General features: G+C 46.5%; 1 protein-coding gene across 1 annotated transcript in view; it reads left to right on the forward strand.

The window, feature by feature from the left end:
• Positions 1-7,256, forward strand: part of PACRG (parkin coregulated) — a 220,762-nt gene extending 213,506 nt beyond the window's left edge. The window contains exons 4-5 of the mRNA XM_090280854.1: positions 6,930-7,079; positions 7,246-7,256. Coding sequence (XP_090136980.1) covers positions 6,930-7,079; positions 7,246-7,256 — 161 coding nt within the window. The remainder of the gene's footprint in view (positions 1-6,929; positions 7,080-7,245) is intronic.
• The last annotated feature ends 20,300 nt before the right edge of the window (positions 7,257-27,556 follow it).

Below are 27,556 nucleotides of genomic sequence, written 5' to 3' on the forward strand. Positions count from 1 at the left end.
TAGCACTATTTTTGAATAAACCAAATATTATGAACAATACTTCGATAATCTGAAAAAATAAGGTATACATTAGTCACTGTGACATCAAAAAAAATTATAAGAAGACGCAGAAATTTAATAAATACTATCTAAAAGTTTCTTTTAAAAAAGTCAGGCATTACTTTTGCACCAACCTGATATTAATGAAATATTTTAACTTCCGAAAAATAATACTGTAAGACATTTATTATAGGCAAATTCATAGAGATAGAAAACAGATTAGAGTCTACTAGGGGCCAGAGGGCAGGGAAATGGGGAGTTCTGTTTAATGGTGTAGAATTTCTGTTCTGGATGATGGAAAAGTTTTAGAAATAGATAATGGTGATCATTGTGCAACATTGTGAATGTAATTAAAGCCACTGAACTGTACACTTAAAATGGTTAAATGACAATATATTACATCTAAATTTTACACAATAAAATAAAAATCAGTTATTTAAGAAAAAGAAGTAAGAATGAGTGAAAAACTAAAGTGTCTGCTCATAACATTACAACACAATATATATTTTTAAAGAAAACCTGACCTCTTTCATGTGATGAAAATAATTAGACAGCAAAGATCAATTTAGCAAATTTTTCATATTTGTGATAGAATACAGCTGAATTTGCTTAAAAACAATTAGAACCAGTAAGGGAATTAGGTAAGTTCACAGTTATAAACAAGTATACAAAAATAATGTGCTTTTACACATTTATTATCAATATTTTTAGAAAGCATATTGGGATAAAATGATCTTACTCAAATAGTAACAAAATATAAAATTCTTTTGTGTAAATCTCACGGAACTATGCTAAATCTACATGAAAAATACTATGAAGCTATTCCAAGCAGCTTAATTAAAAATAAGAAAAATTGAAGAGATATATATTTCTAATGGAAAGGTTTATTAGTAAAGACGATAATTTTCCCTAAAATTATTCTCTAAATTAATTGGAATTTTAATCAAAGCACCAAGCAGAATTTTTAACCTGACCAAATTATTTTAAAGTTTTTCTCAAAATATATATGGTTAAGAATAATCCAGAAAATACTGAGAAAGAAAAAGGAGAGGTGCTTAAATTCTGCTGCATTAAACATACATAAAGTTATAATCATGAAAAATAATGTTTTTGGGGAAATATGCCAAGGGTAGTCATACTTTTTTATAAGCAGTGTAAAAAGTTTGGTTTTTAGTGGAATAAAATCCTGTGTCTACATATGCCTATGAAAAGATAAACTCTACTGTTAGCATGTAAATATGTAAATTTCTAGTATTTTATGCTTACATTTTGTTCTATAACATGAGATTACAGTGAAAATATGCTTTACTACCTCCTTCTTTACTCACCTGTATCGTATGTTTTGCTACCATTAAAATATTTTTCTATTAGATGACTTAAATAACTTCATAATTTTCCATTGTATGGATATAAAAGATTTTATTCAAATAAGTCATTGTTTTTAAAACACTCAGATTGTTTCTAATTATAAACAAAAGTTCGCATGACACCCTCTCTTATCAATCTGTCTGCTCAGCTGCTGTCTCCATTAGACCGAATGCCCGGAGGTGAAACTGTGGGGTCACGGGTCATATGCATGTTGCTCTGGGAAGATGGTGATGGTCTACGGTATGGGGTCTACGAGGGCTCCTCTTTTCCCAAAGCTTTTAAAATGTAAACACTTTCCGTTAACATGATATTCAAAATTATAAAATAGTGCTTTATTTCATCGGATTATCACTGAAGTTGAGCATTTCAGAATAGTCATTGCTCATTTGCATATATTAATTTGTGTATTATCCAGTCACATTCTTTGCCCAGTTTTAAAGTAGGAGGTTTCCTCTTTTATGGGTTTGTGAAAGCTATTTTTATATCAAGGATGTTAACATTTGTAGCATATACCAAAAATATCTTTTAGAATTGTTTTCTTTTGTGTTCTTTTTGGTGTTTCTAGTATTAAAAGAAGGAGAAATATTTCCATTTTTCCTGATTCCACAGTAGTGAACCATATCTAATAGTAGGAAATGTTCTCACTTTGCAAAAATTATAGCAATAATAGATTTTATACTTGAGAAAATCATGCATGTAACTTATAACAATCTAAGATGAATGTTTTACTACTTTGAGTTTAAATTATTTTTCCTTATTCTTCAGCAATTTCTATATATTGGAAAAGTCTACCTTGTGGATTATTCTTGAAGGCAGTAAGCAATACAACAGAAATCCAATTTTCTGAATAGAAAGGTTCCACTGGCTGATCTATAGTATCAATAGGTTTCTCATGTAAGATCCTTTTCAAAAACCTTAAATCTGGAGTTCCACGTCCCCATGTAAGTCTTGACAATAGCTTTCAGGACCACCAACACAAAAATAAACACATTTCTTGTTTTTCAAGCTAGAGAGGCATATTCTTTTTGAAAAGACTTTCAAAAAAAAAAAAGAACTTTGTCCCAGAAAAAAACCCTCTATTTTATTTAATTCTATGGGTATATTAAGGACAAAAAGACTTCCAGCTTAATGGTATATCTTAATTCCCTGAGAATGAGGAAGAAAAATAGAAGAACTGAAGTGGAAATAGGCGATATAAAAAATCCCCCATGGCTGAATTAAGGGGCTTTTCTGGTGCGTCCCTGGCTGCACTTCACAATGGCTGTCGAGGTTGGAGAGTCCTTCCCTGGTCACTTAGGACACGGGGTCCCATTTTTCAGGCCATTAGGAGTAAGAGTTCAGGCATTTTACTGGGTTTGCCAAGAAGTCCATTATGTTTCTTTCTATAAAATAAAAGCCACATTTTTCATTTTCACCAATAACTATTGATCTGGATATGTTGAGTATGTCGGCTGCCTCCCACTATTGGCTTCTAGGGAGCAGAGGCCAGGGGGCTGCTAAACACCTTCCAATGCACGAGAAAGCCCCACAGCAGAGAATTATTTGGCCAAGATGTCAATAGTACCAGAAACTTCACAAACTGCTCTGACACATTCGATCAGTCACAGCACCTTCTCCATACGCTGCACAGATCTTTTGTTGTGGTTCATTTGTGTTTTTACCTCTCTTGAAATAATGCAGCATAACATACCAAAAATGTTGTATATCTTATCTTCTTCCATCTTCAATATTAAGATGGCTGCACAAAAATTTAACGATTTTGATGCAGTCTAACAAAATTGCTCTGAATGAAATTAAAGACAGCTAAGCGCTACTAGAGCCATCGTACAGAAAAAATGTAATGGACTTTTTGGCCAACCCAGTACCTGTCGGTCACTGTCAATCCCATAATGTAATATTTATCATCACCATGTTAATTTATAGGAGTTGTAGTAGAATGAAGTCATTATTTCCTAATAGACATTATTAGAGGCTGTAATGAGAAATGATTTATCCCTAAGTGATTAGCTATACATACAGGCATAATGCTACTCAATGTACGTTTGATGTGATTGTCACTCATATGTATAAAACGGGTACTCCTTAATCAGTGTATTCTATCTGGCAGAATTCTAGCATGGGCAGTAGACGAGGACAGGCTAGTCTGTTTTATTGCGGGTGTGACGTGCACCCCCTAACAGAAGGCCACTGTGGCAAGGCAGCACTGCGTGGCCGCGACGGCTCTCAGAAGCTTTTCCACGACCACCAGCCAGGCTCCGTGCCCGCTCAGGCCACCGTCTCTTCTGGTACCTTCACCAAGTTCTCCTGCTCATGATGTTTCAGTGCCAACAGAAGGGCTTTCTTGGGAAGAAAAACAAACCAACCACAAAATGTAGTGAGAATTAAATGCACTCAATTATACATTTATTCGAGTATCTATTTAAAAACACACTCATGTGGTTCTGTTTCAATGTCTGATCTTCACCAAGCAGTTTATAGAACATTCAGCAAGACATGGCTAAGGGTCCTTCTTAGGAAGTGGGATCGGAGGGAAGGATGAGGACAGAGAAGAGGCAGAAACCCGGCATCGCAAACATCCGAATCTGTTTGGTAGATAAGGCGCCGTGGGACCCAGGGAACGTTCAGCTTGGGAAAAGACCCTCTAGCCTCACTGTCCTTTCAGGCACCGACACACATCTACATACTTCTTCCTGCCGCTCCTAAATGACCCCAAGAAAACCGCGTATGCAATGATGCAACCGCTTAGGGGACTGCGACTGTGCTCCTCAGAGCTCCGGTTACACATCAGGCAATGCAGCTTTACCCACGTGAGCCAGAGCAGAGCCATGACAGATAAAAGGAGGGCGCCTTCTTCCGAGGGGGGCAGTCTCCAGCGTGTCCCTCCTGGGCCACTCTTCACCCGCGGAACGTCTGCGCACGACTGGGGTCTGTCCCTGTGGCTGTGAGCGGTCCCTACTCTCCAGACTGGCCAGAATGCCCCGCCTTCCTTATGCGTCCTTGTCCTACTCGCAGTGTGTGCTCAGTCTCTTCTTCTTCATTCCGCAGCCCCCGGGGGCTGAGTGCCATGTATGTCTCGTCCGGTTCTGCATTTCCAGTTCCTAGGACGGTGACAGGCATAGAGCACCTCCTCGGCACGCATTTGGTGACTGAGGATTAAGTACGCCAGTGTATGGGAAGTGCTCGGGTTCGTTCCTGGCACCCAGAGGTGCTCCGTACATGGGTGCCGCTTGCCGGTGCCCGAGCCATCACAGCTCCGCGTGGCCCCGACCCCAAACAGGTGGAGACTCCTTGGTAGACTTCCGAAAGTACGTTCGCTGGCCCTAATCCCCGGGACAACGCTTCTGCCAGCCTCCAGTCCCCTCTGACACTGAGCTAAATCAGCACGCGGGCCTCAGTCGCCCCTGACTTCCAGAAAGGACCAAGCAAGTTTTAGTTGGGGTACGATCAGAAACAAAGCCCCGCCCCGCCCCACCCCGAGGCTTGTTGAGAGAATCTCCACGTGCCCGTCTTCCTCCCCGTCTTCTCGGGGTTTTCTGACGCCTGCCCGTGACTTCCCTCGTGGCTGAGGCTTCAGGGCTGCATCACAGCTTTCTGTTTCCAGTTGTGTTTCCGGGTGCACATCTGGCGTGGGCCCCTGCGCTGCTGAATGCCGGAGCAACGAGCCGTCGTGCAGCCGCGTTCTGTAGTTGCATTTGGGTGGCTCCCCGAGCCCCGTCCGCTCGTGGCACTGGTGTCTCCCTCCACGCAGAACACAGAGGCACGAGGAGCAGGGGCTGCCCTGAGGTGCCCCCGTGCCCCAGCCCCGCTTTGGTTGCTGGAGAAAATGACACTGACCACATTTCATTTTTAAAAACTTGTCTGTGGTTCTAGAGGAAATAGCTGAGCCACCACTAAATGATACGTTATACTCTTGGGTTCTCTGTTGGCTCAAACATGCCCCGAGTGTCACCCGTGTGACTAGCCAGTGAGCACCACATTCTGCAGGAGGCAGTCAGGGGGACTCTGACTCCATGTTTTGAGCAGATGCCAAGGTCATCAGAGAGGCTCTAGGAAGGTTAATCCAGCAGCCGTGTGAGAAGGCAGGTTGGGGTACAGGTGAGGATGGAGAGACCAGAGCAATGGAGGAGAGGCTGGGGAGACCCAGAGGAGGGGAGGAAGGATGGGGAGACCCAGAGGAGGGGAGGGGAGGATGGATAGGAGGACATAAATTCAAGAGATACTACACAGAGCAAGAAGCCTTGGCGGCGTGAAGAACATGAGGTGTGAGAAACAGAATTTGACCCCGGTCGGCTGGGAACCCAGTTGCGGCATCACTGCACGTGGGAAACATCGGACCAAGAGATATTTGTGGCAGAAACTTATCTTGAGAACAAACTGAATCTGAAGGGCTCTCAAGGCTCAGGATGTTGGGAATGTGGCCTGGGGTTCGAGGAGGAAGTCAGCACCACCCCACGGAAGTCTGAGCGTGGGGTCACCCCTTCTGAAGCCGGGTTCCTTTGGTCCCTCCATAAAGGGCATTGCTTTAAGGTATTACCAACTTTTTTTTTTTTTTTTTTTTGTAGAAGGTAGAACATCTTACAAATAAGAGCCTTTGACTTTGTCTTGAAACAGCTCACGATTTATCGCCCCCCCCCCCCCGATCAGGTTCTGTAAGGCATGCTTCCTATGACCCTTCTATTCAAACGTCCCAACGCTCAGTCCTCTGAGAAAGTCGGTAACAGGTGCCCAGTGTCGAGGGAACTGGGACCGAGGAACGGAGGGGTTGCTGACCAGGCTCATTCAGCCGGTGATCAGTGTGCTGCCCGCGGCCTCTGAATTCTCCGTCTGGAAGGAGCACGTGGCACCTCCGGACCCCGCTAGCGTGGGAACACCCGGAAAGCCGCTGTCTCCTGTCCCCGCTCCACGGGACAGCTTGTTACTGAGCGTTCGCAAGGGTGCGTTAGAACCGTTTTGTATTTCTCCGGTCTCTTGTAGTTATTTACGGCAGATTCCTTTTGAAGTTCTGAACGTATAGATTTTGCTTTTCTTCTCTGCGTTCTTGCGAGTGTCAACAGTCCGTCCGTGTCCACTTCTACCCAAAACAATCTCGGTGTCTGTTACCTCTGCTCACACATCCACACAGTCCCCCTTCCCAAACGAATCATCGTTTCTTGGTAACAGTTTTCAGGGTAGGGGGGACTGTTAACTAGAACATATCTGTCGTCAGCCTTCATGGCGCCCTTCCACTCCAGCGACGCTAACGGATCTTTCCTCCTCCATGCGTCCTGTCCGTCACCGCCCCCCTGTGAGAGAGAGGGGCTGCTTGTTCCAGGGTGGTGAGGAATCCCTGCCAGGTGGGAGGGCCAACGGCACCCCAACAAGATGGTGTCCATAGCGTTAAGGGCCACAGCGCACCATTCAAAGCTGTAATAATGAGGCTCATCCCCTGGGGGGTCACCGAGAGAGTACGGGTTAGTTAAATGGCCTGCCAGGCGATCGGCCTGATCATGGCGGAAATTAATGCGCCTTTTCCTGCCTTTTAGATGCTTTGAACCTGCGAAACCGGCAGGTCATGTGCGTCACTCTCAAAGCCCTCCAGCATCTGGTCGTGTCCGCTGACATGGTGGGCGAGGCCCTGGTGCCGTACTACCGTCAGATCCTCCCCATCCTCAACATCTTCAAGAACATGAACGGTGAGTCACCCCAGAAGGCGGAGTGCCTTCTAAGGCCTGAAAGTGGGGAGAGGTTTGAACTGGAGTTCATTAGCAGCCCATTTGGGATTTATTATTGCGTATAAACCGACATCCATTTGGAACTGTAAATAGCACAACTCCCACCTCCTGTCCTCCTGCTCCCCAGGGAAACAGTAAAACCAACAATTTCATTTATTACTGCGCACACGTACGGCTTCGTACAAAGGCACCAACGCATCGGAACGGTTCTGTAAGCTTCCAACAGTTCTATGGGGAAGTTATTTTTAGTAGTTTCGGAATACATCAGTCGGTTTTGACTTTGTCCTTCCTTTTGATAGTAATTCTACCTTTAGATACTTCCTGTTAAAACTGCAATTTGTGTTGATTGAAGATAAATTTTTAAAGCGATATTATTAAAATGTGGTCCAGGTCATTTGGAGAGTTCTACTAGAGGTCTTCCATTTCCAAAAAATAAGTAGAGAAATAGATCATTTGTAGCTACCTGGTTGATGGTATTGTTTAAAATATACGTATGCTGGAATATTTCTTTTTTTAAATGTTAGTGTGTGAGTTTTAGAAGGCCCCCGAGGTGCACAGGTAAGTCTGCTTTACAGCAGCACAGGTGTGACAGGTCGCGGTGACCGACCCTCAGCAGGAAGTGGGCGTCCAGCTGTTCACTGAGAGTGTGAATTTCCTTTCTTGCCTCTTGAAACTACGTGAATGTAATTTTCTTGTATGTTGCTAAATTTGAAGTTCCATACTTTCCCTAAGCACAGTGTACGTCAACATTAAATTTAAGTCCTGGCATCTATGTAAATAAGTTAGTAACTTAGTGAGCAGTACATGAAAATTTTGCAACATGATCTCATTGTACATACAAAAAAATTCAAACAAAAAAAGGGGCGTGTGGCAGCTCCCACCACAAACAAGTGCTTAATTTTGACTCACTGTTTTTTATATTATTCCTAAATTTCTCTTAAAAGCCTACTTAGGCAGACATTTTAGGAAATCATGGGATTCTCAGAAAGTTTTTAGCTGCCTTTCAACAGTAGGGCCTACTTGTACGTTTCATATGAAGCATATTTAGTGAAAAAGACTTCACCCGGGGTTATGGGAGCGTAAGAATGCTTGTAGCGTTCACGGGGACAGTTAGAGGAGATGGTTACTCTTCCAGGAAAGTAAAAGTCGGACGGTAGCAATTGAGTATTTCACGGTCTAAACAGCAAGTTCCAGCAACACCATTTTTACTCTATGGAAAACAGTTGCAAAGCATTCTTCATTCATAATCATATTTTTCCTGTAGGGTAGCATCAGATATTGGGTGGGCTGAAAAGTTTGTTTGCTTTTTTTCCGTAAGTTGTCTCTGGTAACACTTAGCTGTCTCTAACTTCATGTGAAACAGTTTTGCTATATTGTATTGTGACAGCTGTTATATCAGCCTGCTCTTAAAAATAACATCAAAATTGGTGAATTTTGGTATAGCTATTTTAATATTGAAAGTGGAGGAAAATATGCAACATTTTCAGCATATGGGCTTTATTATTTCAAGAAAGGTAAAAAGGCAACTGAAATGCAAAAAAATATTTGCGCCGTGTGTGGAGAAGGGGCTGTGATGGATCAAACGTGTCAAAGGTGGTTTGTACAGTTTTGTGCTGGAGATTTCTCACTGGATGATGTTCCACAGTCGGGTAGATCAGTTGGAGTTGATAGGGATCAAATCAAGACATTAATTGAGGACAATCCACATTCTGCTGTGCGGGAGACGGCCGACGTACTCAAATTATCCAAATCAGACTTCCAGTCCAGATGAAGGCGTGTGTAAACACACTAGCCACCTCGCACAGCTACAGAAAAAATCATAACTAGACTGCAAAACAAAGATCTCCAGAACCACCAGAAAGTCGGGCTGTATGGAAGTCTGACAACCAAGGATTTAAAGATGCCACATTCATCCAGATGGGCAGGAGGGGTGGGGATGGAGAGAGAGATGGAGAGACGCAGAGAGGCCGCAGAGTGGGCGGTCCCACATTCACCCCTGGTGGATAAACACCAGGAGGGACACCTTGGGAGTGAGGGACCCCAGCCCCAGACCAGACCACTCAGCAGCCCAGGGTTCCAGCACCAGGGAGATAAACCCGCATAATTTCTGGCTGTGAAAACCAGTTGGAATTGGGGCAGTAGAAGGAACTGTTGGACTATCAGGAGAGTTTTCTTAAAGGGCCTGCATGGACTTAGGATGTGCTTAGGACTTAGGCAGACCCACGTGCTCTGGGATCCAGCCCCAGAGTAATAGCAGGAAGGGCACAAGGGGCGTACGGGGAGAAAGTGAAGTGACTGGAAACAAGGTGACTGCCAGGAAACAGCTTCCTCCCGGGCAAACCTTCAGAAGCCAGGCAGTGGCACTGTCCCCTCTGCGAGCCGTCCCTCGCACAGAGCCACAGAGTGATGACATGGGTTGCCTTGCCCTGGCAATCACCCAAGGCTCTACCTCACACAATTTATGGGTCCTCTCTTCTACAGCAGGCCGTGCTACTAAGACAAAGAGTCCAAGCAGCTCTACCTAATACACAGAAACAAACACAGGGAGGCTCCCAAAATGAGGAGACAAAGATACATGGCCCAAATGAAAGAACAGAACAAAACTCCAGAAAAAGAACTAAACAAAATAGAAGTAAACAACCTCTCATATGAAGAGTTCAAAACACTGGTTATCAGGATGCTCAAAGAACTCATTGAGTGTGGCAACAGCATAAAAAAGACCTATGCAGAAATGAAGGTTACATTAAGTTAAATAAAGAAAAATCTACAGGGAACCAATAGTGCAGGGGATGAAACTGTTTATAGCATAAGGAAGAAAAAAAGCATTCAATTAGAACAGCAAAAAGAAAAAAGGATTCAAAAAATGAGGATAGACTAAGAAGCCTCTGGGACATCTCCAAACATACCAACACCTAAATCATAGGAATGTCAAAAGGAGAAGAGGAAGAGCAAGGAACTGAAAACTTATTTGAAAAAATAATGAAAGAAAATTTCCCTAATTTAGCAAAGGAAATAGATATACACATCCAGGAAGCACAGAATCCCAAACAAGTTAGATCCAAAGACACATCATAATGAAAATGCCAGAGATCAAAGATAAAGAGAAAATCTTAAAAGCAGCAAGAGAAAAGCAGAGAGTTACCTACAAAGGGGTGCCTGTAAGACTATCAGCTGATTTCTCAAAAGAAACTTTGCAGGCAAGAAGGGACTGGCAAGACATATTCAAGGTGATGAAAAGCAAGGACCTACAACCAAGATTACTCTATCCAGCAAAGCTATCATTTGGAATGGAAGGGCAGATGAAGTGCTTCCCAGTCAAGGTGAAGCTAAAGGAGTTCATCATCACCAAGCCATTATTATGTGAAATGTCAAAGGGACTTACTTAAGAAAAAGGAGATCAAAACTATGAACACTAAAATGGCAACAAATTCACAACTATCAACAACTGAATCTAAGAAACAAACTAAGCAAACAAGCAGAACAGGAAGAGAATCATAGGTATGGGGATCATTTGGAGGGTTATCAGCTGGGAGGGGGAGGGGAGAAATGGGGAAATGGTGCAGGGACTAAGAAGCATAATCGGTTGGTACAAAACAGACAGGGGGATGTTAAGAATAATATAGGAAAGGGTGAAGCCACAGAACTTATATGCACGACCCATGGACATGAACTAAGGGGGGTGGGATTGCTGGAGGGAAGGGGGGTACTGGGCGGAGGGGAGCAAAGGGGGAAAAGTTGGGACAACTGTAACAACATAATCAGTAAAATATATTTTAAAAAGAAAATTTTCCAAACCAATGAAGTTATTGGTGAAAATGAAAAATGTGACTTATTTTACAGAAAAAACTAAATGGACTTTTTGGCCAATATGATATCTATGAAGTTATAGAATGAGACCCTGTGTATAAATTGTTCAAATATGATTCATAAACGAAGTCCTACGAACAGTTGTTATAGAATCTACCTAACTTGGGGCAGATAGAGGTGGAGACGGTAGAGACAGACCTAGGGACGCTGGAGCAGGAGTCGTTAAAGGCACGGAAGAATCGGGAGCAGTCCCCTCCCCGAGCCCCAGTCACAGCAAACATCTTTGAAGTGTGTGATTCGCAAGCGTCTTCTCAATCACCCTCACAGAAACCTACGATACACGTACTCTTTCCATTCTTTTTTTTCACTGTGAAAGGCGCCTCTCTGAACGCTGTCTCCCGTATAAACCTTCACCCCTGTCCTCACTGACCCTATCGACTGACGAGCATGGGAGCCGAGTGCGGGCCCGCTGCCCCGTCCCTCCCGGCGTAGGTCACCACCGCGACCCTACGTTAATGCTCCTGCATCCCACCGTAGCGTCTGGAAGTGGAATCTAAGCATCATTTTGTATCTTCTTGCATAAAAGGAAAAAAGCGATGATATTTAAAAGACAGTTGATCTCCCTGCTCCTCAAGGAAACCCGCAGAAAGAGTCCATGCGGTCGCGTCAGAGACAGGTCGCTGGGAGCTCAGACCGTCCTCCACAGTTGGTTCCTCCATCTTCCTCAGTACACTTTTTATTCCAGTCTTTACCTTGCAGATGTTCACGTGCTGAACAAAAGAAGGGACTGGCTTTAGGAATGCATCCCTGTTTGGGTTTTATCAATGTGGGGGATTTATGGATTTTTCCCATAGCTTTAATTGGTCCCGAACACGGCTAATTATTTCGGAGCATTTCTAAATGCATCCACCAGGAACCTACACTCAACTGTTTTCTGCTTAATATCTTTCTGACATTTGAGGGAAGAAAAATATTAGCTTCAGCTTCATTTTCTACTTATCTTAGAAACCTGTCAGTGCAATGGCAGAATGCAGTCTGCTTTATTTCCAGAGGGCCAAATTATAAAATTGCGGCATTCTGGCTGGAAAACTGAAAACCACCCTTCAAGTGGCTTCTAGTAGCAGAGGCTTATCACACGGCTTCCAATTATAACAGTATCTTCACTATAAAAATAATTTAGCTTTAATAGCATTTTAATAAACCCTGCTTTATGCATACAAATATGCTGTTCATATTCACAGAACTATATATACTTACTTTATTTCAGCAGATGTGTTCAGTAACAGAGATATTTATTTACAATTAAAATTATATTAAAATTTTGCACCTGTAGCGTCAGAAAAAAAATGCCATCCTCGGTGTCAATGCGTTTGAGAACAGCGTCACACACTTCTGTTTCCTCTCTTCTCTCCTCATCCTTCTTGTAAACGAATGCCTTGTTAAATTCAGACTCAAACGTCGTAGTTCTTCCAAGTCCCACCACGAAATCTTCTGGAGGACGAAGCGGATATAAATGACAGGGAGAGATAATAAGAGAGAGCGTTCCTCAAATATAATGACCTGGCCTTCCAGCTGTGTTCCCTCAAGGCACAAGCTTTAGCTTCATCCCACTGCCTGCCCCTCCAGCAGTTGCTGCCCTGTTTTCATGTCAGGTGGGCTTTCTCTGGGTGCCTTGGGAATGGACAGACGCTTGGGCAGTTGCCCCAGTGAGGAGCCCGAGGCCTGGCGTCTTGCCACAGCCTGCGCTCCACTGACCCTTCTGTGGGTTCAAACAGATAATCTGCCCCCAAAGCCAATCCTGTTCTAGGAAAAAGAGTGGCTCTGTATTTCTGTGTATGAACAGTATTTTTCACGGTGTTTACGAAACTACAGATAAATCTAAGATGGGAATTGTGATGTGGAATGAAGAGTAACATTTTGGAGCCAGGAGACATGAGCACTTAGGCGAGTCATGTAACCCTCTGAACTTAATTTTCTCGCCTATAAAAAACAGTTGTAATGATGCCTTTTTTGTAGGATTGGCGTGACCATTCGAGATAATGTAGCCAGAGCCCCTTCCTGCAGAGGCTGGCCTTGTCTGGGGATTAAAAGAGACAGCCATCATTATCATACATTATATACAACTACAGCATTATACGCATCCGTTATTACGTGATATTACATAGAGGCACAGCGATACTATGTGAATTATCATATACGACACAAACAGGGGACTGAATGCGTCGCGTCCTCTGTCGGGTATCTGGAGCCTGTGGCTGAGGCCCAGCCTCCGGGTTCCCCAGGAGCGACAACCCCTTTGCTTCATGGGACCCGTCCTACTGCTGATTGCCCAGTGCCAGGTAGGTGGCCAAGTAGGTGAAGGGCGCCAGGATTCATTCCAGGGTGCCTGCTTTTCCGATCCGCCCCTTCCTGCTGTCATCTTCAAGCTCACGTATGTGACCGACTGATGCTTTGGGGACTGTTGCGTTTACAAAACGGAAGCCCGAGGGTGGCCAACAGGGGTCACCCGGATCCGGGTGCTTGGTGGGAAATACAAACTCGTACCTCAGCCTCTGAGCTTGTTTCCTTGGCTCTCAACTACGGCGCGTGGGTGTCTGAAGCCTGCTGTCTTCCCGTGACTGCTCTGGGGCAAAAGAGAAAGAAGAGCTTCTGAAATAGCCATTTCTGCTTTCCTGTGTCCTTTAGCAATGTTGTTAACAGTCACATAAAATTAAGAAAATAGGAATGTTCTACATGTAGCCTTCAGAGCGGAAACGGCAGCCTTAACGGGGCACGTGTCGCGCTGGAGAAGCAGGAGCCCATAAGGGGCATTAGAGCATTCACGGCTGAGTGCCGGCAGAAGAGCGCTGGCCCGAGGTCCTGCTCCGGGGGCAGCCCTTGCTTTGGTTCCCCTGTTTTTAATCTGCACCCACGTCCTGAACCAGGTGTCACCCGGGGACAGTGCAGAGACTGCGGTATCAGTGACTCTAACGGTAGCACCCGTGTGTGTTGTGAACTACGCGGGAGCAATAACGAAATAACATGTTCCTGAGTGTGGGTAACAAGGGCCTTACATTTATCTGGGATCGGCATTGGGACATGTGACGCTATATGTTAACGAAAGCCCATCGAAAAGGTGTTAAAATTTTAAGTTTAGACCCATGAAAACATAGAGGTAATGAGAAGGCCTCAAATTTACAAAATTTTAGAATATCCCTTTCAGGTCAGGTTTTCGACTCTGAAATCCACGTCATTTCTAGAAAATAGGGGGAAAATTATTTCATGCCGAGAGTCTGTTTTTCTTTTTGATTGTGTGTTTGTGCGTTCCATACCATGTATCTCCCCTACCCGCTCCCGCCGCCACCAACCCCGCCACCGCAGACGGACAGTCTTTGAAAAGAACGTGTCCTGAGCACTAAGAGGTCGTCAGCCCGACTTAAATTCCTGTAGCTATTTCTGAGTTTTATGGAGCCTGTTCTCACGAGCCTTTAAAATGTTGATGAACTTCTGAGAGCAGATTGTTTACCCAAAAAGCCTTTCGTTTTTCTGTTTTTGTGATTTACCATATAAAGGTGATTTCCCAGGGCTTTAAATTTAATTTTGGAAGTCAGGCTTACCCCCCCCCCCCCCCGTGGAATTCTGTACCATTTTGAGTCTATGGATTTATATTTTAGAAATTCACTTCCAAGTGCCTTTGAAACCATGAGGTTTATTAGCTTTGAAAGCACCGGGGCGGGTCCGTGAGGCCTGAGCGCGCGGAGGAGCGTTGGGAGCCCTGCGCCGCGGGTCCTGAGAGCTGGGTTTGGAAGGGCCGTGCGTGCGTCTCCTGTCAGCTGAGCTGCCCTGCTCAGGTGTCACCAGGTGGTCTAAATGGAACCCTGACGGGGGGCAGGGCTGGCAGGCACAGGCGGGGCCTTGGGTCTGCGCCGCCCCCTTATTTACTGACTTTCCTGCCTTAGATGGTAGTTCCACGAGGGCCAACTGTTCACGTCAGGCACTTGTTCCCTGTGCGGACGGAGCGCGGCACACCCGGAGGAAACAGGTGCTTGCTGTGCATTTGCGTGGCAGGGAGTGGCCGTCGGCCTGAGAGGGGCCTGCTTACTCGGTCCCGTCCTGCGTGGCCGCACGCACACTGCGCGTGCAGGGTTGTTTTCGCCCTCAGGCACTTGGAGAGCCCCCGCTGCGGGCAGGGGCCGCATGTAAGCTGCCTCTGCTGGCCCAGGGCGCAAGTTCATCCCAGGGCTGGCTGTCTGTATCTAGAAACACGTGACCTGCGAGGGCGGTGGCCGCGGGCGTTAGGATCCGGTCCTTCGGTCTGTGGTTAGCGTCCCAGGGCCGCTGTGACAAAGGACCGCAGGCTGTGTAGCTCAAACGTAAAATCATGGCGTCAGTTGTGTCTCTGGGGAAGACTCTGTCCCTGCCTGTCTCCGGCTTCTGGTGGTGCCGGCCGTCCCTGGGACCCTTGGCTTCCGGCGGCGGCCCTCTGCTCCCTGCCCCCGGCTCCACGTGGCGTTGGCCCCGGGGGTTATCTCTGGGCCTCTCCTGTTCCTCTGAGGACACTGGTGTCTGTAAGCACTGAAGGAGCCCACCCTACCCCAGGAGGGCCTCGTCTTAACTTTACTCATCACATTGACCGTGGCCCTGTTTCCAAATACTGGCTGGATTTGGAAGTCCCAGAAAGGGCTTGAATTTGGGGGACACTTCGTTCGGCCCAGGACAGGCTCCTATGGGGTGTGGGGCTCAAACCACCCTCGGTAAACACAGCTGGAGGTCTGGCAGGCCTTCTGCTCCCTCCTGTCCCGGTAAAAGCGAGTTCCCTCTTCCAACGCAGAAAGCCTCCCTTCCCTTTCAGCGTGGGGGTGGGGAACGTGTAGTTAGGGAAGGGGGACCGCCTGGGTGCGTTCTGAGGAAAGGAGAGGGCAGGGAACTGCTCTGTTTTCCATGGGCAACGCTGCGCCCTAACGCAGAGGTGAGCAAAGCTGCCTCAGTTCCGAATGCTGCCCCGATGTCCCACAGCCCCCCAAGGGCGCCGCTGCCACCAGCCCCTGGCAGACCCTGGGGAGCCACTCAGGATGGCGGACTGTCACCTGCACCTGGCCCTGCCCCACCTGGGCAGGAGGGTTCAGCAACTTTGTGCCTGAATGGGGTTTGGACCAACAAACAGGGGTTCGCCTGGCAGACAAGGACTGTGGAACAATGCAGGTAAAAACAAGAAACAGGACAGCGTTTAAGAGCAAATGCTCTGGCGTCAGGTTTCCTGGGTTCGAACCCTGGCTTGGGGTTTACCGGCTGTGCATTCTTTGATGGGTTCCGTAACTACTCTGTGCCTCGATCTCCTTAATTTGAAAAGCAAGCACTTGAGAAGCTTGTTGGGCGCGGGGAAATCACCTTGCACTGAGCGCCGGCGACCAGAGGGTGAGGGAGTAGACGAGGGGTGGCATGTGGGTGAGACAGACTTGCAGGCGAGCAGGCGTCAGGGAGACGTGGCCCCAGTGGGGGTGTGTGTGTGGTTTCGTGTTGCAGTCCCTTCAAGATGATTAAGTGACATCGGTTAGAGTTGATAATTTGCCAAGGTGTTAAATGCGAAATGCGCGTTCAAGACTCAGGGTCTTCTTTATATGCCAGCAGTCAGAAACGCAAAGCGAAATCTGCTAATAACTGCTACTTGCAGAAACACTCCAATGTGGATAAGCTTTTGCAGCTCCACTCCCGCTCCCTCACCCCCAAACAGAGCTTCTGCGCCCTCCTCAGGTCCAGCCCCCCCTTTCAGAGGGGAGGGGAAGGTTTACGTAATCGAAAGGCCTCCCTGTGAGGTTTGCTGAGGATCGCGTGCCACGGGGGGGGGGGGGGGGGGGGGGGGACTGGAATCGCAGCCTCTTTCCGAGACAGACGCCGCTCTCGGTTTCTGAACGGCTGTTATAGCTGCGGTCTCTCTGTGCGAGTCTTTCCCAGTCTGGGGGTCCAGGTTTCGTCCTGGACCTCTCAGGTTCACTTCATTAACTACGCCATTCTCATGTCCCCACTCCGCTCCCACAGTGTCACTTCCCCTAAAGGGACGCGACTGTCAGAGGAACACTGAATTACAGACAAATTCGGGGCCTGGGCACCTGTCCATCCTCCCCAGACTGGTGGCAAGTGTACGGAGAAGCCCTCGCATAGGTGGCCTTCAGGAGCCATCCCTAAAGCGGAGCAGGCGGGTCACTGTGGTGAGGAATGAAAGGCTGGAGGCGGGGCTGGATCTGGCCCTGAATGGGGCATGGAACCTACACCCCTGGTCCATGACCTTGACCTTGAGCCTAGCCCAGAGACTCTTGAGATAATGCCTATCTTTCCCCTGGAAGTAAACTCAGACATCACGTCCTCTCAGAGATCTTCCCTGATCCCACTCTCCCCCCCGGTCACCTCTCGCCCGGATGGAGAATCCGTTTCCTGCCTCCATCTCTTCAGCCAGCCTGCGAGGCCCAGTGCAGGGGGTGGGGTGCGGGGACCACTGACTACTCGCTCCCCTGTCTGCGAAGCCGTGTTGGAAATGTGTGCTTTGGCCCCCACCCCGCCCCCCTAAGATGTTCCAGAATCACCTGCAGACAGTGGTTTGATCATGGGGGGTTGCCAGCCCTTAGCCAGGAACATCCCCACTGCCAGCTGGAAAGTGGCCCATTTCAGAACAGGAGGTTCCCACCGGTTCAGCCGAGACCTTCAGCACCCGCCTGGAGAGGCCCCTGTCGCGTGCTTTGCTGTGTGTCAGAGCCCAGCATGGGCCCCCCATGAGCGTGCGGAGATACCTGCCCGAGAGAAAACAGCGTTCTTTTCTGTTCGTGCCGCAGGACGTTTTCCTTAACCCGGACAAGGAAGCACACAGTGACCTCTGAAGCTTTAATTTAAGGGGGCTCCTAATGAGGTCAGGCCGTAGCGTGTACTTTGTAACTCACCAAAAGTATCACGTGTTGTGGACTTCTGATCATTCAAGTTTCGTTCTCACTTTCTTTTATATGCAAACCTTTCAGAAAGACCAACAAACTTTCTAGAGGCCTCTGTGTGGACATGGCAGAGATCATAAGAATGTGACCAAGTGTCACTGTTACATTGAGTAATCACTGTTCATGACAGAATTAAGAGGCAGGTTTAAGAGGACACCGGAGACCAAAATAATAATAAGCTTTATTCATGGGGAGCAGTCCCCCGGCAGCAGAGAGAACCCGTGGCCTCACGCTCCGTCCCGCTCACAGCCCCCGCTCGGGACTGCTCCTCTGACAGATGGATCACAACTCCGAGCCTCACGGGCTCTAACTGTGCCCCGCACAGGTCACTTCCCACTGCCGGCCTGGCTGGTCCAACTGCCTCCCTCCTGTGGCGGGACGGGAGTGTCTCATTTGGGATGTTTTGCTCCTCCTTCTGCAGCTCCCTGTGCTCGGGACCCCCTGCCCTTCCAGGAAGCTCTGTGGGCACCCCTTCTGGGCTCTCCAGGGGGAGCCGGGCGGGGGTGGGAGCAGAGCCCAGCACAGGGGCAGGGCCCTGGGAAAACCCTGCACCGTTCCCTCGCCACGCGCAGCGTCTGGCTGAGAGCCGGCTCTGTCCCGCGGGACCCTGGCCCCCGACACCCCGCAGTGCTGCTGGGATGGCGCGCTGGCCCCACACCGGGGGCCCCACTTCAGCTCCCCGCCGCATGGCTTCTGGTCTCCCCAAGCCCAACACAAGACCATAGGAGGGATTTCCGACTCGGTGAGAAACCAGCTTTCTGTCTTCATTGCCTCCCTCAAAACCCGGCGTCTTCCACTTTGACAGAACGGGACGTGTGTCGCTCAGCAGCTTAACCGCCAGTGAAGGAGGAACTGAAAACCCCAGGGGACTCGTTTCCTTAGAAAAACGGCAAACATTATCGCTGTTCCCGGGCTTGCCGGCTTTCTGTATTATATCCTCATGTGCAACTCGAATTAACGTTCCAGGTAATAAAGGGGAAAGGAACGCTGGCAACGCCATCGTGACTGCGTGCCATTCAGGTCCTTCCAAAATCAATTTCCTTTTTCTCCCCGTAAACGCAGCACCTCTGGGGGAGCCTTTTGTGGGCCTGTTTATACTCATTCTGAGATGGCACTGAACCAGAGACGGCTCTCCGTTCACTCAGCGACGTTTACATCTTGCAAACTGGTTCCAGCTCTGCCTCCACTTCCCCCCAAACCTCCCCACATTTCACCTTTAAATTTATTTCGTGGGCCTTACAGCTCACTTTAGCACACACCGAAAAAACTAGTGCTGTGAGATGAACATTGTAAAAAGCAAGAAAGTAGTGGCGCCATAGTAACAGGATAATTGCCCATGATCCTCCTATTCTAGCTTTGCTTCTACATTGAGGTCAGCTGGGTTTTTATTGGTAGACATGAAGCGTTTTGAGGAGTCTGTAGTGCTTCTAACAGACCTCATTGAATATTACAGATATTTGTGTGTTTTATTATAAATACGGGAAATAACCCCCTAACCTGATGACCGAGATATAGGTCTGTCTAGAAGCCGTAGATATGCGTTATCCTTTCAAAGGTTCTAGTAATCTATGGACAAAAGGTGATGGTATTCAAAGAGAAGCAGGGCAATATTTATATTTTTGTGATAACCAATATAAATTTCTAAAATAACTTCTGTGAGGATTCTAGGCAACAAGAAAATGAGGAGAACGAACGTAGTCCCAGGCCTGTCAAAACCTCCTCGTGTGTCCACCTTTCTTTAAATACCTGACACGCTAGCTGCTGCCTGTCGGGGATCACTGGACCTTCCTGCTGTCCCCTGAGGGCTGCTCTCACGACCTGCAGAAAGACAAAACGCACAGCTCACACCAAAAGCCTTAGCACGTTGGTTGTCCCAGTTACGTGGGGGAGGCCGCAGAGAGGAACATGGTACATCACTCACTGAGTCCCTGGAAAAAAAGCCTGAGCGCTTACTCTGTGCCAACACAGCCAAGCCTCCTGAAGCCCTTCCGAGATGGAAAGCACGCGGCACGCGGCCCCTTTGCATTCGCGCAACGCAGCGAAGCCGTGCTCAGCGCCGTCCCCGCGTGCCCCGCGGGGAACTGAGATGCGAAGGGGGCTTCTCCCGCCCCCGGGGGAAAAGCGAACTGCGGGTCGCTTGCACCCTCACCTTCACCTGCTCTCTCGAACACCCTGACCCTAAGGGCAGGGCACAGGTTTGATGGTGGGCTGGTTGAGGCGGCTCAATAAGAAGAGGAGCGTTCCTGAGACTTGATGCATTTTCTTAGCAAATGAGAGAGAGAAGAAATAGAACAAAGTTTTAAATGCACCTCTGTCACCATTATCTTCTTATAGGAAAATGGAAATGTTCCTTTCCTCAGTCTCAGCTACAAACTCTTCATTCCTTGGAAGATCCTGAGAGGAACCTCCCTGTGTGAGCAACCTCCAAATACTGTGTATTTTCCTCCAGTTTCACTGAGATATAACTGACCTGTAACATTGTATAAGTTTAAGGTGTACAACATTATATATATATATACACATAGTGAAATAACTATCACATTTAGTTTAGTTAACATTTATCACCTCACGTCGTTACAAATCTGTTTTCCTTGTCATAAGAACTTTGGAGACTTGCTCTTAGCAATTTTCAAATAAACAATAAAGTATTGTTAACTGTAGTCATCAAATATTGTTAATCAGCTGTCTCAGAATTTCTATGACCAATGTTTACTGCACTGTGCCAGGAGCTCCATTATATGTAGTTTTCACCGTCTTTGCTATGAACTATTTTGTCGTGTGTAAATTGTGTTTATAAACCCAATCAACGAGCATCTGAGATTGTAAGTCTTGCAGCGACCAGTTAAGTAGATTCGAGGGTCCATCCAAATGCATATGGTGTGGGCACAGAGGACAGTCCATTAACGGCCCTCAGCGGCCCTTCATCAGGGCCGCCTAGCAGGTCTGATCTTGGTCTAATCTAATAGGCCTGTGGGACCCGACAGCAATGAGATAGAAACTCTAGAGTCTCTTTGCATATCTGGGTAGTATCACTACAACATCAGCTCAGGAAGGGCTCCTGGCAGTTTTTGAGCTCCATGAATCTTGCATGGATGGATGGATGGATGGATGGGTGGGTGGATGGATGGATGGGTGGGTGGGTGGCTGGGTGGGTGGGTCGGTGGGTGAATGGATAGTGTATTAGTTTTCTGTCGCTTCCATCACAAACAACCACAAATATAACTGCCCGAGACAACGTGCACTTGAGATCTCACGGTTCTGTAGGTCAGATGTTCAGTGGGCCGAGCTGAGTAACAGGATGAGAGTCTAATGGGGCTGAAATCAAGGTGCCAGCCACCTTGCATTCTTCGTGGAGAAGGATCTGCTTCCAGTCGCATCCCAGTTGCTGGCAGAAATCAGGTCTAGGCATTTGTAGGGCTGAACTCCCCGTTTCCTGGCTGGCTGTCAACAGGGGCTAGTTCTCAACTTCTAGAGGCTGCACCCCTGCCCTGCATCTTCCAGGTCTCTCTGGCTCTCTCCCCTGCTGCATCGAGTCTGCCTTCCACTTTTGCTTCTGGGGGCTGAAGGGGTGACACTGGGCTCACCCAGAAAATATGGGTAGTCTCCCTATTTTATGGTCAGCCGATCAGTAACCTTAATTCTGTCTTTGAAGTCCCTTCACAGCAGCACCTAGGCTAGTGTTTGACTGAACCACAAGAAGACAGGAACTTCTTTAGAACTGTGTCTTGGGATGAAGTCATCCAAAAGTTGATGCTTATATGGCCATTAAATGCTTTGCAAAGGTAGCAGAGTTCTACACTCCAAGGATAGACCCAGAGAGGACTTAGAACCTGGAAAACCTTGGATAGGTGTGACAAGAAAGAGTAGGAAGGTTTCTATTGTCATTTCAGAGTTGAACCACATTATCTAAGGAGTCAATACTTTTATATAGAAGTGGAGAATAAAATCAGGACGTTCAACATGCCTTTGAAAAGATAAGCCAACGATAAAGGAGTGGCATCCCCCGCAGAATTCGGCTAGTCTGTTGATCAGCGATGGTCTCTGTTCTGCAGTATGGCTTCTTGCCATAAACAGGAATACGCTCCTGAGGAATTTCATCAGCATTTCCTAAAATTCCCACAGTCTAGCCATAGACAGGACAGGGTAGTAGTACTTCGGGAATTGTTAGAGCTGCTTTCCAGATAAAGAAGCTAAGAATTGGGTCAAATGAGTCATCCAAGGTCAGATGACAGAAATGAACCACAGCCAAGACTTCAAAAGTAAATGGGTCCCACGTTCAAATCAGAGTGCTGGAGATCCTGGAAATGCAAACTGCTCGGCCAGAAGGAGCGGCCGTGAGGCGGTTCTGATCAGCAGATTTCTTTCTTTAGCGTCCTGAGTCGATAGAGTTTCCATCGGTTCCCCTGAACAATGATGATGTCAGGGTGGCTGTGTCTATCCTCTCCACAAATCATGTGCCTCATGAAGCAGAAATGTTTTCATATCATCAATTTCCACTGGGAAGTAGTGATCAATAATAGCTTGAGAAAAACTCTGAACACAAAAAAACCAGCACCAAGTTCACCTGATTGAAAGCATCGAACATACAGAATAACTCACCCGTGTTGTGGCTCTGCTCTTTCTGCCAGCAGGGCATCACATCTATATATTTTCTAATCCATCAGCATCCTTCTCACAATGACCGAGAAAAGGGGCGGACATAGTACAATCACTTGCGGGTCGGGTCTTGCTAGAAGAAAGTTACTCCCCAGAGTAGATTTCAAAAACTATGTTTGAAAGTTTCTGACTGTACTTCATCAAATCTAAGATGTAATCAAGTGTTACTACTTTATACTTTAGGCAGCCCTGAGAAAGAAAAAAGTGTTGCCGACCAAACTATGGCACACTCTCTCCATCCTTTTCAAGAAATGTAAAAATGTAAGAAATGGGACGTCAGGAAATGTACAAAGTCTAATTCAACTTGCAAAGGGAGGCATCCGCTGTCCTGAAAATGGAAAGTAAGTCTCTGGGAAGGGAGCGAATGCCCTGCCCACGCCTGTCTTCAGTGTTGTCCTGGACACGCCTAAATCCAGCCCTCCCCGCCCTGGGAAGCCAGCATCAGGACCAGTTCACAGAAAGGGACGCAGCTCAGGGTTGAGCGCTTGGCCCCAGTCCCTCCGCGGCCGTCACGATTCAAATCTAAGGTAGTTCGCTTCAGAGTGCGCTTGTTTTGTTTTCGAAGAGGGTCAGGATCTCTTCTTTTGCTGCCGACGTTATGAGCTCTTGGCCAGTGTGCTTGCCCATCTCCCGGGCACAGGCGAGGTGGCGCGGGGGGAGAGGCCAGGCCAAAGACTGTGTTTCTGAGTACTTGGTACGTTATAAAACTAACCCTTGTCAAAAACTGATAACCAAGTCAGCTAACTAGGGTCTTCATGGTTGTGGACCTTCACACACATTTTTCTTTAAACAAAGGAATTATACATTAATGGATGTAAAAATAGATATTTCTCAATTCGTGCACAGCGTTCCTTACAGAACAGCAAGTGAGCACTGTACAACCAGCTGTGGGCTTGCTGTTCCACTCAACTTAATTTTTTTTAATTTCAGAAAGAGCTACTTTTTAAAATAATGAATTTGAAATTATTACCCTAATGAAATAGTCGACCTTTAGTTGTTATTTTATGAAAGTAGAATGAAATAATGATAGCACTATAATAAAATTAGGTCAGTAGAATAAAATAGATATTGCAAGAACAGTTTAACTCTGTTATAATAGACAAAGTACAACTCAGTTTCTGTAGCTGCTAAACTATATATGCAACTGATAATAATTTTTTAAATTCATAATTCAATACATTTTCCTTGTTTGCTGAATTTGGATGTTTTCATGTTGGATGTTTATGTCAGAATTGCTTGGTAGGGAAAGTTAAAATAATAACTTCCATGTAAGTAATTTGGAAAAATTTTAATATGCTATGGAGCAAGTTTAAACCTTACTTTTAGGTAATTTAGTTTGCATGATCTTTTTGTTTTCGAACACGGTTCTTTAGCAGAAGGCCAACTGTTTTAGGTGGAATCGTTCGCAATCTCTTTATCCTAACTCATCACAGAGCTCCCCCAACAATTCTTCCAAATAACCATAGGGATATAGATTAAAATTGCTCTTGCCATTTATCGTTCATTTATTTTGCCAAATGAATACTTTGCATTTCGCACAGTCGCAGAGCACACAGAGAACTGTATTCTCCTCATCTTGAGAACAGCTCACAAAACAGGTGTTACACCGTCCTCCGTGAAGTAGTCTCGGATGCGGCACCTGCCCACGTTTGCTGGTGCGTTACAGGAAGGCCCTTCTGTGAACCTCTTTCTGAAAATCCGACTACTTTTTCTTAGCATTCTCCTCCTACTTTTACTAAAAAACCTGTTGCACTATTAAATTTCTCTTAGTTCTCCATATTTTAAAAAAGAAAACATCATCCACTTTAAATAAAAAATTTTCCAGGGTAGTCATCACTTAGAAGATAAATGATTTTAGTATTGATATAGCTAAGTTTCATTGAGCAAATAATTACTATGCCCAATGCATATTGTACCAAGTGTGCCTGTTAAATGATAGTTTTGTTATGCAAGAATTTCCATTATAAAAACGTGTGAAATACAGCCTAACACTCTTGATAAATTAACACCCTCAGAACGTAATTGGAAGGGAATCTCTAATTACTGTTGAATTTCTTGGTTGAAATCTTTGGCATGTATAATCTAAAATTGACTCTGAAACTGTGGATATTCCTTTCGTGGCTACAACGGCCTGATTTGTTTGACTCAAAAAATGTTCAACCAGAAAAAACATGCTTAAAGTTTGGAAAGTTTAAAAAACGGGCATTATATAATTACATCTGTAATTTGCTACATTCAGGAGAAGTGGTTCAGTGCAGGCTCGTGGAGAAAATAGTATATTCTGTAGAAGGTATGCTGTTTGAAGTAGTTTAAGCCAGGAAGATAAACTTTTTTAGAATTCTATTACCAAGGCCATGGACTAATATGCAGTCTGTGACATGATTCTGTGATCTCTGTCGAATCAATTGTGGAGAGTTAGAAATCTCTTTTCTTAACGTTAACATGCTCATAGAATTGATTGCTTGTTTAAACTCTGAATTTCACTCATGTAGATCCCAGGCGTTGTTCTGCCCATTCCATTTCTAGGACAGACATGTCTACCTTTCTCTAATGAGATCATTTACTTGTTCAGTTGTCCACGTTTTTGTGTTATTTAACTGTCTTACCCACAGCTGACGGCGTTTAGCGTTTTCTGTTTGCGGGCTACTGGGTTAAATGCTTTTCATGCATCGTCTTTGTGAGTCCTCAGCAAACCAGGGCACGTGTTCATAGTCTGACTTAGCTGATGGAGAAATGAAGGCGGATGGATGAAGCGGTTTGCGAGCTGTCGGTCAGGAACAGGGCACCGGTGGCCTGCTCCCAGGGAAAGGGCACCAGGAGCGACACCTTCTGTGGCTCCTCCCACTTCAGGGACGTTGGTATTTCCCCAGCACTGACGAGGTGTCAGCCATATGACAGTGCATCCGGCAGCCGTTCCAATGTACTGACCCCACCTCCCCGGGCGCGAAGCTGCCACATTCACTCAGGACCCTCCTAGACCTGCGGCTTGTCCCAAGGCATTGTTTTTTCCATTCTTGTTACTATATAAAAAGAAGTATGTCCAAAAAACCTCCGCTGCCTTGCGACATACCTCTTCAGGGGAAAGGCTAAGGGAGTAAACCCCGACAGAAAATCCGGAGCCGGAGTCCCTAAGGCGGTTTGACGTTGTAGTCAACACCGGCAACTCCTGCGGCGCACCTGAAGCCAAGCTGTATTGACTCCGTCTTTCCCTTGGACCCTTCAGCTGCGAAGAGAGGGGGGGTCTGCTGCATGGGCAACAGCAGACCCTCCATATCACCCTGCCCAGGCTCTGTAGCTTCAGCTTCACTGGAGAGGACACTCCAGCGTCATCGCAAGATGTCGATTCAACACGGGAGGAGACAGATACCGTGTCGCTCCCGAGTCGGACTGCACAGCCATTCTCGGCGGTACAGATAGACTCTTAAGAAGCTACACCATCGTCTCTCGAGACGGACGGCTGCCGATGACGATGATGTTCAATACTAATTATTTATTATGTAGTTTTTACATCATCAGTGGCAGTTGATCTTGGACAAAAACTAGTTCAGCGATAGGATAGAATTTTTTACATGGCTATCATTTATTAAAAAATAGTTTTAATAAATATATAAATATATGATAATAGAGACTTTATTGCCTCTGTTACATATTTATTAAAGCGCGGTTATAGCAGTTAGGAGAGCACGCACAGACTCGTGCTGAATTAATAAACGCAACCTGAAGTGCCCCTTGGACACAATAAGATGAGCAGCTTCGAAGAAGGAGCCTTTCACCCTGGAGGGCGCCGCTCTTCATGGGCAGCAGGCTGTCTCTGTGCCGAAAGACCACCTTGCTGACAGTGTCAGCTTCTGCACGGAAGTCCTCGTCGTCAGCAGGACTCTGGATGAACCAAGACAATTGCCAGAGAGAAGAGCGGATAAGATTTGCCCCCTGAAATGTGAATTTATTGTAAATGGAAAGAGGAAAAACCCGAGTTTCGCTGTTGTAAGTGTGGGGAAGATAAGTTGCTAATAATGAGCAGGAAAACAGTTCTCTGTCTGAACGGCGGGGTGGTAGGTCTTCAGCTTCCACGTTCAGTTGTTTTGAGAGAGAGAGAGAGGTGGGGGTGGGGAGAGAAGGCCGAAGGTAAAGAAGCACAGAAGGCATTTTAGTAGATGGAGAGATTGAAATCCAAAACCAGAAGGACTGTTTCATTTTTTAAAAAATAGATACCTAAGAAAAGTATGGTGAGGAATGGAGAAACACTGCAGCCGTCCACGAAGAGCCCCGGGGAGAGCCGTCTGTCCGCCCACCTGTAGGCATGAGGCAGGGGAGCGTTGGGGGCAAAGCTGCAAAATACCAATGACCGAAACCGCCGCGCATGTAATGGCCAGGATAACGGAAAAAATCGCTCCCTGTACTTAACCAGAATCTCTCTTTCTGTACCCTTTCCTGCAGCTGCTGGCTTCGGCGTGGCTCTCACTCGGCGCTGTCCCTGTGTGTGCCTCTCTTTCTTCCCCGGGCTCCACGGGCTTCTGGGTGTGCGTTTTCCTGAGCACCCCCTTTTGGATTCGTTGACTTTGAGCGAGAGACACCTTTTCCTCGTCCCGTCCCAAGCTACTCCTTGTCCGCGTTGACATCTCAAGGCGCCGCTTCTGGGCCGCCTGTTCTTTTTCTTTCTCCTCCTATCCGTTTCTCCGAAATCCTAAAGCATCGTCCAAAGTTTGGTTCTTCTTATTTAAGTTTACATTTCAAATGATACTACATCCTAGATACTTAGGAGTCCTGTCTTCCTCAAAATGTGAACAATTGATCGTTGTTGATAGTCGTCTGTCGCCCAAGTGTTAGATTTGGCGTGAAGTCCGGGGCTTCCACACAAACTTAATCAGTGCAGGCAGCCCCTTGTCACCCCAGCATGACGCTCAGGTCACAGCGCTGGTCGGAAGGCAAATGTCACCGTGGCAAAGCGGGGTCAGCCTGTCAGCCAACGTGCTGACATCTTGCCTGTCTTTCTTCCTTTTTGCTTGTGGCCGTTTTGCT

The sequence above is a fragment of the Furipterus horrens genome, unplaced genomic scaffold (genome assembly GCF_987537825.1).
Source record: "Furipterus horrens unplaced genomic scaffold, mFurHor1.1.pri manual_scaffold_6, whole genome shotgun sequence".
NCBI lineage: Eukaryota > Metazoa > Chordata > Mammalia > Chiroptera > Furipteridae > Furipterus > Furipterus horrens.